The sequence below is a fragment of the Apteryx mantelli genome, chromosome 9 (assembly GCF_036417845.1).
Source record: "Apteryx mantelli isolate bAptMan1 chromosome 9, bAptMan1.hap1, whole genome shotgun sequence".
NCBI lineage: Eukaryota > Metazoa > Chordata > Aves > Apterygiformes > Apterygidae > Apteryx > Apteryx mantelli.
This window is the reverse complement of record NC_089986.1, coordinates 159,272-170,413: the sequence shown is the minus strand read 5'-3', so window position 1 is coordinate 170,413 and position 11,142 is coordinate 159,272. Positions and strand designations below refer to the sequence as shown.

Here is an 11,142-nt window from a genome sequence, read left to right as displayed (position 1 = left end):
CTGTTTTTTGTCATCTTTTGAAATAATCCAAATGAGGTCCTTCAATGCCTAATGCATAAGACAGTGTTTTTGGAGTTTTACCAGTTAAATCCTAGAGAACCAATTGTTTTAGGTAGAATCCAGTTCAGGTAGCAGAGAAGTCATTCACCCAGAATAAACAGTGGTTTATGGTAATGGGCTTAGCATCAGCTCATGGATATTTACAGGAAAAGGAAAGTGGTTCTTGCAACACTTAGTGATGAGAAACTGAAGCTGGGACTTGCCAGGTTTGCCTAATACTTAATATAAAATTGTTGCTTCATGTTCTGGCAGTCAGCATGTCATCAACAAAACACAACTTGATTTGGTATTTGCAGAGCTCAGTTTAAATAAAAAATAAGTCACGCTGTGTACTGTTGTACTGCAGAATGAACTCTGTGTGTCAGGTGTCATTTTCTAAGTAGATTTCTTCTAATCAAAACAGATTGCAAATGAAAGTAGCAGCAAATTGGATTATAAGGTAGCCTCACTAGTAATTTTCACCTTTGTTTTTTTGAAAAATTAAAGAGTTTGGCCTACTAAGTGGCTTCTGAGTTTTGTAATAAAAATGAATCCTGGGGATGTGACATGCCTGCTTTTAACTCAGCCATTTTTTCTCTGATCTGTAAGACAGTGTTGATAGCGTGAGTTCTGTCCATGCCTGTGAGTCTGCAAAGGAAGGTTTGTTACTAATTTCAGTTAGAAGGAGACCTAAAAACAGTGCTTATGGTGATCAAGGAGTAAAACAGGAAATATGGGAAGTAGTAAGGTCCTCAGAGTAAAGTCTGAGGACTTTAAAATGAAGCATCTTAGAAGAAGAAGCAGAGAGGGAAGCAAAGAAAGGGAGAGTCACAGCAGGGAATGGATGGAAAAAATGGTGTAACAGTAGCAGTATCATTGTGCCCGTTGGGTGACCTCACTGAAAGCAGTAGGAAAGAGCTCGGTATAACATGCAATCCCAACAGAGCTAATGCAGTTTTAAAGAGATCATGAGAGACGCCTTATGTGTTCAGGGCTTAAAACAGCTCATGAGGAAACAAAAGGAAAATATGTCATGACATCATTGCTTCTAAAATCAGTTTTCTCCCTTTTGATAGAGCACAAAGTTTTTGTTCTCTGACCTAGACTTTCCTATTGAGTAAACCATGTACTCGATGTTGAGTTACTTCTCTGATGACTCATGTGGGCAAGGAAAGGCTGCCTTGGTCATGCTGCAAGCATTCAAACAGCTCTGGCTCTGTTTTACAGGGATGAATGTTTAGTTGCTTTGAGTTGTCAGAATGATGACAAATGAAACTGGGGAAAGTGTCTGACTTTGGCTTTGCACAGTTCAACAAGCCAGGAATTTCAAAAAGCAGCCAGACCTTTCTTTGTGTATAAGAAGTCACAGGTACTTGGGTCAAATATGTGGCCATACATACTCAGCTGTAAGAGCACAGAATAAAACAGCCAGAGAAATATCAGGATTTAATTCAGAAAACAGTTTGCTGGATAATGTAGCTGGAAAGAATAATTAATTGAAGTGTGAAAATAATTCTGCCTGGGAGTTTGTCTGATGTTATTGGGATCCCTACCGTGTGACTGAGACTCAGCCTGGTGCTTCTGCGTGGGGCTGCCTTGTGTTAGCACCCAGTGCTGGTTTCCGGCAGAGCTCTGATGCACAGTGCAGTGTTGAAGTATTTCTGTTTTCTTCTTTCAGCTTCTTTGTGGCTACAGATCGCCAGCAGTAATAACTATCACCCTTGGGCCAGCATCTGCCAAGCTTTGGTATTAATTCTGTTGTGTGAGACAACATGTAGCCCTTCTGTAAAGACACAACATATTTATCATTTGACAGACCCCTTCCCCATGTAATGTATCAAAAAATTGAGGTGTAGTAAGGCTGAGTATTCTGCCTCATGTCACAGAATATTTGCATAATAATCTGTGTTCTCAGGAGGAGTATGTTTCTAAGCGGTCTCTAGGAAATGAGAAATGCCAGATATGTATGAGGTGATGGTGTTGTAACCCAGTTTGAAGTTCCTTCCTGAGTCTCACATCTAGACATACTTCATTTGGAAGATCGCTAGGGAGTTAGTTAGCTTTTAGAAGGGAAGCTGCTACTTAAAGACATACGCCTAGAAAGGACAAAGACTTTAGACAGCAATATTTGTCTATTGTTCTGTTAACAGTTAAGCACTTCTTTAGCCTTGGAATCATACCCCGGTCACCAGGCTCCTGTGAATATGAAATGACTGAATCAAACTAAGGCAGTCAAAACGCTTTTCATAATTAGAAACCTTGTAACTTTTTGTTAGCTTAGAAGATCAAAACTTCTAAAGTTTTTGAGAGATGGGATTAGAGACATGTGGAAACTGTCTGAGTTGTCTGCTGATCCCTCTTGCACTTTGGAGTATTGTTGTTAACATCCTATTATACTTCCCTAATGGGAAAACATCATATGCTGCCAGTTACCAGCTTCCCAACTACGTGTGGTATTTTGAAGGGATCTGTTTCTCAGGTGTGATGGTAAGTGTTGGTTCTGTGGTTTTTTTTTTGTTTGTTTGTTTGTTTGTTTTTTTTTTTTTAATGAATTGCGTTCTACTGCAAATAATCTTGGGTTACTGTGCAGCAAGATATAATTGTGCCAGTTGGACTTTTAAAGGGAATATGGATTATTTTGGCAAAAATACTGCAAGTTATTTAGTGTTATATATGTGATTTTTCTGCTGGCTTTTCATTTATGTATAAGTTGCAGGTTCAGGTACTATTTTGGTTTAGTCTTCTGTGGTATTTGAGTTAAAGTTCTTTTAGCAAAACAAAACAAAACCTAGAAAACCTCCCACAGCTATTCAGATCTGTTTAAGAGCTGTATACAGTCTTTTAGAAGACTGGATACAGTTCACAACACATCAAGATCTACATTAAGTGCCACTGTTGGACTAAATACAAAAGGTTGTCTGTCGCTGTGACTGGCATGGTAAGATTTTTCACATTGCATTTGCAAAATGCTCGTTTGCATCAACAAGCGGAGTTCCGTACTGCTCACATTGTTCACTATATACACAAAGAACTGTAGCCTTTGGAACAGAAAGCAGTAATGTCATACAAGTGCATACAAACAATCAGTGTTTAAAGAGGGTAAATGTGCATGAGTAAGATGTTTTTATGAAGGTACTGAGCAGGGAGAGATACTAAAACGTGAGACCTTCTTTTGAAATTGTATATTCTTCCTAGAGCTATAGAAGATATAGAGCAAGAAAATGCTATTAGGCAGAGAATTCAAAGGAAAAAGCATAGTTGAAAATTTGGAAAAGGTTAACTACAAAAGTACGATTCATATTCTGAAACATTTTTAGCTTCAGGATCATTACCCGTGTATTAACAACTTCTAATTTAACCTGTTACACACAGGGCAGCAGCAGGTGAGAGGATAGTGCTGTGCCCTCACTGGAATTTTTTCTAGAGCTCATCCCAGTGGTGAAAGTTCTGTCAGCAAAGCTCCTGGTGGCTGATGGCATTTTAAGTAGTCCCAAACAATAGGTTACTTAAAATGCTGATATTGCTGGTGCCATTACATTTTTGAGTTAATTCTTAGCTTTTTCTTCATGTATTTTTCTCTTAACCTCCAGCCTTCACAAGTGACAAATCCAGGGCCATCTCCTTCCTTTCTCCAGTTTCAGAAATGTTCCCTTTTCTTATGTCCCCATTCAGTCCAATGCCTCTCTTGAGTAGCAATTTGTGAATTTGATATTCTGAGAAAAATGGTATGGATACTTGGCAGAGAAAACAGATGAAAGTTTAGGTGAATTTAAATGAAAGCTTGTACTACTGAATTTTTCTAGGATAGCTGTGTTGATAGGGAGGCAATGCCCTGATCATGTAACTGCAGAAAAGCTGACACAGAACCAGTATAGTTATATTAATAAAAACACCTTCCTTTCATTGGTAGTGATTCTTGTGTGCTTAGTTTTACTCTTTCAGTTTTACCACTATAGCTGCATCCATGCTAGCAACGTTTTGCTGTAATAGGAGACACTGTACTCCTGTATTTCAAGAATAGAGTGATGGCCAAATAGACACAGTCCAGGTCTATGGTTTGCCTTCAGTATGTGTGTTTTCCTACTGAGCTGCTGTAAAATCTCAACACAGCACAACAGATGCAGTTCCTACCTTGCATAGGCAAGAGAGAATTTGGCTCAGTATCTGCAGTCCTCTCGCTCACCTTATAATGTCCCCCTTACAGATCCTTCTGTTAGCAGTAATTCTAATAACACTGGAGAGTAACTTGTTCTATCGGTGCTGCCAGAGTGAGAGCTGTAACAAAACCTACAGGGTGAGTCTGTTGTTTTTGTACATCTCTTCAGCATTTGTTCTGAGTGCCTTCCTGCTCCTGTTTTTCGAGTACGGCCTTTCGCCCTCTCCTCTGCTTTGTTTCTGCTTCTTTTCACAGAGAAGGATTCTAAGTCAGGTTGAGAGGTCATAGAAAGTGTAGCTTCTTTCTTCTGATGCATAGGCAAGATAAAGGAAAAATAAACACAAAAATCCTGGTAAAATAATATAAGAACATAAAAGACCTGAGAGTTTTCATCTGGTGCCCCAAATAAATAGCTTCATCACCTTGCTTGTATCATTTGGAAGTTATTTTTTCCAGTAACAACTCAATATATGCTCTCTGGGATGTAAGCGTGTTTAATATGTGTTCTTCCAGCATTCTGGGATACTACTTGGCAAAAATGCAAGTTAAAAAAAAAATCCCAAAACAATATATAATGGAGAGTTGTGAAGCTGTATTAAAATCTGTCTTAATTTTTATTCTGTAAGTGTATGCTTACTGTTCTTTACTTGGTATTTTTCTTTATGAATTTTGAAGGTTGGGACAACCACATGTGAAATTCAGCCCTGAGGAAGTAGCTGGGTAGGGTGAATGACTTTATTTGCTTTGGAGACTGTCCCCATGCTGTAATATTTTTCTCTTTTCACTTCAGAGTTTTATTTCAATTGTGCTAGCCCTGCTTGGAATTGCTTTCTCCGGGTACAATTGCATCATTTCTGCCTTGGGGTTGATCCAAGGCCCCTTCTGCAATTCATCAACTGGATGGGATTATATCTTCAAAGACACTGCTGGAGGGTAAGAAACATCTGTGTAACTCTTCTGAAAGAAACTGTATATCAAAACAAAAGCCAGAAAAATTCTCTCAGAACTTTACACAAAATGGTACAGTCTCTTGAACATGTGACCTATATTGTGAGAGTGAAGTTTTTCAACTTCTTGAATGAGCACTAGAATCCTCAAAGAAAGGTGTTTACGTCCTCACAAGGAAAGCTTAAATCTAAGATTCTTTGTACTGATCAAACCTGGAGGTCCATTTAGCCAAGTATCCCTTATCTGGCAGTGGTCATGATCACATGCCTAGTAAAGAATGTAACTTTAGAGTGAGTGTAGGTGAATACTTCCTCAGAATATGTTCTCAGATTCCTCAAGTTTTTGGTTCAAAGATCATAGGTGGCATTTTTATATTTATTAACATGGTAGATTTCTCTTTAACTTTCAAAGCTCAATGAACTTTGCCGTTTGATCACTGGAAATTTTTTGATTGGTTTGATTCAGATTCAGAAGCACTGCTTTGGCAAGATTTTACATTTTCCCTTTAAAAGATTGAAGTTTGTAATACTTGAATATTTCAAATCATGCCAAACTCTTCTGGCTGCATTTTAGTGCACAGAGGATCACAAACAAGTTTCTTCAGCAACAGTAGAAATATATAATATATATTATATATAACAATGGAATAGCCATTCCTAATCTATAGGTATGACCTTTTTCTGACTTAAGTCAGCCTTATTTTAAAACACTGAAGTAGATCCTGCAATCTCTGTTACGTATTGCCATCATTACCATCCCATTTGGAAATGGGATGTGAATATATCAACATCCCATTTAGAAATAGGTGTATGTAAAAAGCATGATTTCAACATAAAAGGCCAGGTGCTGAATGAAGTATTCAGATTCAGCTCAAACATGTGAGTTATGAATGTTTAGAGAAATAGAAGTTGACACTGAATGAGTAATTATGATGAAGGTTCTTGGAATTAACCCCCAGGCTATACCATGTCTCACAGTTAGAAGGGCACAGCTGGCAAATGTCAGTCGTGCGCATTATGAAATCCTCAGGGAGGCAAAGCATGGCTATAGAACAACTGGAAGTTGCATATGGTGGCACTCCCTGCAGCACTGCACACGCTGGTCAGAACAATGGCCTTCGCGTGTTCCTGTTCTTTGCTAGTACTTAGTACTGATCGCAGCTAGACTTAACATAAAGCTGAAATTAAACCAATAGAGGGAATGTTCCTGTTTTAAACTTGGCTTACGCCATTTGCAGAAAATGCCAGTGCCACTCTAACACTTACATGTCAAGGATATCAGAAGAAAATTAGTGAAACAGATGCATTTGAGGAACTCTGGTCCAGTGTCAGGTTTCAGTTACACCGACATAAGTCATTTTACTCAGCTGAATTAGACAAAATTATGCAGGACTTACGCTGGTGTAATGAAAGATCAGAGTTTGGCTCATGGACTTGAAGCATATAAAGCCCAATATTGGTTTTTTTTCCACATATTACAGCTAAAATAATGTGTATTTAAATATAATTGCATGCACCACATTTAATTTGCCTCACATTGCTATTTCTCTAATAGGTACCTCACAGATTACTCTGCTTGGTCTCGGTGCACCGAACCTGCAAACATAGTGGAATGGAACATCATTTTACTCTCTATCCTGATAGCACTTAGTGGACTTCAAATGATCATCTGTTTCCTCAAAGTGACTGCTGAGTTGAAACGGACACTCTGTGGGACCTATTCTGTCTTTGTTCAGGTAATAAAAAATCTGAGGTCATTTCTTCAGCAGCACCAAGCCAGTTTAGCTTCAGCAATTTCACTTAGTTGAGGCCCTGCCCTTTTGGTTTATGCCATCTCTATGCTGCTGCAATTTTAGTAGCAGAAGACATGTACTGATAGTAAATTTATTGCATTTGATTCATCCAGTAATTCCATGTGGTATACAGGGATTGCAGACTGCTCACTCTTACTTTTAGGACTAGGACTGAGAAAGAAAAAGGCAGCTGGGAATTCAGCATTGATGCTGAGTTCTTCTATGTCAGCAGAAGTTTCTGAGCACCTTCCTTCTAGCATTCAGTTTAAAGTTTTTCTTACCTGTGTGCAGGTTTCACAGAAGGGAGAGGAAGAGGCAACAGGTAATACGTAGCACTCATGGTCTAGGCATCAGTTTTGACTATGTTTTTAGTAGGTTATTAAAACAATAACCAAGAAGGCTCTGCTTTGGGCACAGGGTTAGTTTGAACCCAAGAGTTTAAGTAACTGGTGCTGCTAACCTGCACGCTGGTGTGAAGTGACATGCCTTAGTGTGGCATTCAGGTTTCCCAGGGTTGGAGGAAGGGGAGGTTAGATATGCTACGCCATCCCTGTCCATCTGCGCTGGGATTAAGGAGCCTTCAGTGTTTTTATGTAGCCAACATTATCAGTCATGACAGAACATTCGAGAAAGATTTCTGCATTAATAGAAACAACCCCAAACATGCACATTCATGCACACATACATGCATGCATATATGTATATATGTGTATATACATACATATATGCATATATATACATATGCATGCAGAGTAGGGATAGCTTTATCATGTAAAGCTTTATCATGTATCATTGTATTTTCTTAAAAATGTATTGGGAAACAGTGTTGGGAGTCAGGGCAGGTAGGAAGTCGGTTCTTGTCCAGCATAAATGTCTCCTGGAGCATGCTGAGCAGGGAGAGCATGGAAGCTGCCAGGTCCGTGGAGGGCCTTGAGCAAACAGGCAAGGAAGGTGCTTCTTGCGAGAGCTTACTGTAACAACAACCTATAAAAAGGTCAAGGCATGAGGCAAGTTCTCTCAAAACACTTTACTTGCTAGTGAAAGCCTGATTAACCTGAGACCCAGGGCAGCTTTCAGGGAAGTCAAAAGGAGTATTGTCAGTTTGTCCTTGGGAACAGAGAGGTCACCTCTTGAGCCTGTAGGGTGTGTTGAAAGTAGATTGCATGTGGATGCTTAACAGTCAGAGCAACTCCTATATTAACTTCTATATTATTCATATGAAGTGGGGAAAAAAGAGGCCTTTCACTTCCTTCCTTTTTCTTTTGCAGGCTGGGATTATCTGAAATGGCGAGGAAGTTTTCACTGCTACAAAAAACAAAAGAGAGAGAGAGAGAGAGAGAAATGGCTTCTCCAGCATTTCTTATGGTAGATTTGGGTGCTGCAATGACAGATGAAACACTTGCCTTAAATTTTTCTCCCTTAAACCTCTCTCTTTCGGATAAAATTATTTTAATTGTTTAATGGCTAAATGCTGAACATCTGCATTTTCCTAAAGAGGCACTGTTTTCTAACTTGTCTGGTTTTCCCTGGCAGTGACTCTCTATTTTTTCTTTTGAATCTGCAGCTTGTTCTGACAATAGGGATGTTTGAATCCCGTGGGACTGCTTCCATATTGAAACTTCCTTTTCTGAGTAAACTGCTGTATATAAGCATGCTTTTATAGTCCTCTTCTTTCCCCTCTCTTTGTTTATAATGTAGGTGTACTTCTTGTTCTGAAAGGGCCTGATTCAAAGCCTAGTATGGCAGGAGTTGTTCTCCTGAGAATTAGTATACTGAATCAGGCCTTGACACTTCTAAATGACTAATTTTAATTACAGACAGAACCACTGTGGTCATGAAAGTCAATAGTCTGACCCATTCTCTACTAGAAGCTTTTTAACTGCACAAAGCAATTACTGAAGAAAGACTATTGAGTCTTCCTGAGGTACAGCTCAGGAAGAGCTTTTAGAAAGCTTTTAGAAAGAAACCAAGGCCTGATTTAAGATTAGATACATAGCTCTGAAGTCAGCTGTGCTAATTAGTATGCCTTAATAGCTGCACTGGGTTTTTTCTTCTTTTGATATTCAAAAGCAGACCTTTTTTAAAAAAACAAAACACAAATATTACAAGAATTATTAGGGAACCCTGTGAGTACCAAACACTAGCTGGTAAATGCCCTGACTTTGCTACATTGGGGGGGGGTAACATTCTTGCCAATAATAATCAGAAGAAAAAGAATCATCTTTTAAAAATTAGCAGCTAAAAAGTCTTGTTAATTCATCCTGTCCTCAAAGAATTACCATTTCATTTCCAGTGGAAATTCAGGGATTCACATTAAAGTGAATGTATGGCTCATCTGCACCTGGATAGGCAACATTTCGCTGTATTCAGCACTCTGTGCTCTAGTTTCAAAAGAACAAACCCCCAGAGGAAGGCCAGATCTGTACTTCAGACTTGCAGTAATGCAAGTATCCCTATTATAGCAGAAGTAGTGGGATTCAGCTATATGAGCATTTGCTATTTAACACTGTTAGAAGTGCAAGCCATACCATAACTAGCAGCTGTGGATAAGATACTTAGAAAAAAATGGAAGATTTCAGTAATTTAATTCTCTGTTTCAAGGTAATATTGTGATTTTTTTCTTGAGATTTGTCTATCAGATATTTTGAAAAGCTGTTTTCTTCCTGCAGGGTTTGAATAATGTGTCTAAAATTCTACTTGCTTAGTTTCTTTTAAGTTTCAAGAAGTAATAAAGAAATGAGACAGCTCATATAAGAATAGAAGAGAACAGGTGAGTGAGTAGGTTATCAGTAATGAATGGTGGGTCTTCATAAAGAGCAGATCTGCTTCTTTACTCATAAAGACTTGTCATTCTTTAGGGAATCTCAGTACTGATAGTTATGGAGGGGTCTGGTCTTCTGGATGACAGTTCAAGGTGGCATAGATGTTGAGGTGTGTGATAAGAAGGTATATGATTACAAAATGGGGTTTCTTTGCAACTGCACACTTGGTTTTCCATAGACTTGCATGTATGTCATATCATATATGATAATCCCACATTCATATGGATTTATGGATATTGTTTTGAGAAGAAAAGGGAAAACAAAAAATTTATCAACCCTTACTCCTTACTCCAGCTTGCAGAATCTGGCAGGCTTCACTCCTGCAAACCATGTAACTGCTTATTTTGAGAATGTTAGAAATGTCTGAAAAAGGTTTTGGTTATTTGAATGAAAAATAGTATTCATGGGATACACATTCAGAGCAGAAAACCCCCAGAACTGCAAAATATTCCTTAGGTGAATGGCTCCATTTTACCAAGGAAAGAAAACAAACAGGGTATTCTGTTCAGGCTCCAGCCCAGTCATGGGGAAAATACAGACTTATCTTTAGGCAAACAGGGTCTATTGAGGTAGATCTGCTGGATAAAACCAATGAAATACCTACAGTTTGCACCTGGAAACTCTTAACCCCTTCTCTTACTCCCATATCTGTCTTCTCCTCCACTTTCCAAAACATTTGTCTCTGACAATGAAAAGTTTTGAGTTTGGCTGTCAGGAAACACAAGGAAAGGTTTCACATTTTTTTCCACAGTAACGTTAGTGCTGGAATTAGGCACGGAGATAGCTTGACTGTCTTTGCTTCATATTTTATTGTGATTGTACCTTGTGAGTCTATATTTCCTCTCTACCTCTGGCTTGTATCTTCTACTTTTGTGGCTTAAATCAAAGAATAAGCTGTGTAATTTAGTTCTTTTTAAAAATATTGATTCTGCAATGCTCTTTATTTGTAATCCAGACATTGGCATCTTTGTTGCCCTGGCAAGGACTCAACTGTGACTTGACTGCACAACTTTTAAAGGGGCAGTTTATTCATTTGAAATTGATGGTGAGGGTGCTAAAGGCTAATAGTGGGTTACATTTAGAAATTTAGCAAACTTATTTCTCAAAGTGCCTTTAGAGGCAAGGCAGAGCTAAGCTTGAACTAATGAGTTAGAGTCCTGATTCAGTCCTAAATGTGGTATGGAAACCCTGCCTGATAGCTAAAAACAGATTCCTGTAAGCAATATCAACTGACTTTTGAAATACCAATGTGACTGGCTGCTCTTGATGGTGTTTGAGGCAACATGACCATCCAGCTCTCTAGCTGCGGAATACAGACGCTGCCCCAAACTTCAACAGCAAAGAGAAATCGGCTGAGGGAGTGTGGGCTGTAGAGCCAGGGCTGA

The 11,142-nt window shown here is 38.8% G+C and overlaps 1 protein-coding gene across 2 annotated transcripts; it reads left to right on the top strand.

The window, feature by feature from the left end:
* The first annotated feature begins 2,114 nt into the window (after positions 1 to 2,114).
* On the top strand, positions 2,115 to 10,685 carry TM4SF18 (transmembrane 4 L six family member 18). Of its 2 annotated transcripts, XM_013942336.2 has the most exons (5): positions 2,115 to 2,526; positions 4,244 to 4,333; positions 4,986 to 5,128; positions 6,698 to 6,878; positions 8,204 to 10,685. In XM_013942336.2, exons 1-5 carry the CDS (start codon positions 2,350 to 2,352, stop codon positions 8,216 to 8,218), a joined length of 606 nt encoding a protein of 201 aa, XP_013797790.1. In that variant the 5' UTR covers positions 2,115 to 2,349; the 3' UTR covers positions 8,219 to 10,685. The 2 variants fall into 2 exon arrangements, with proteins under 2 accessions (XP_013797790.1, XP_013797791.1); XM_013942337.2 differs by lacking the exon at positions 4,244 to 4,333.
* The last annotated feature ends 457 nt before the right edge of the window (positions 10,686 to 11,142 follow it).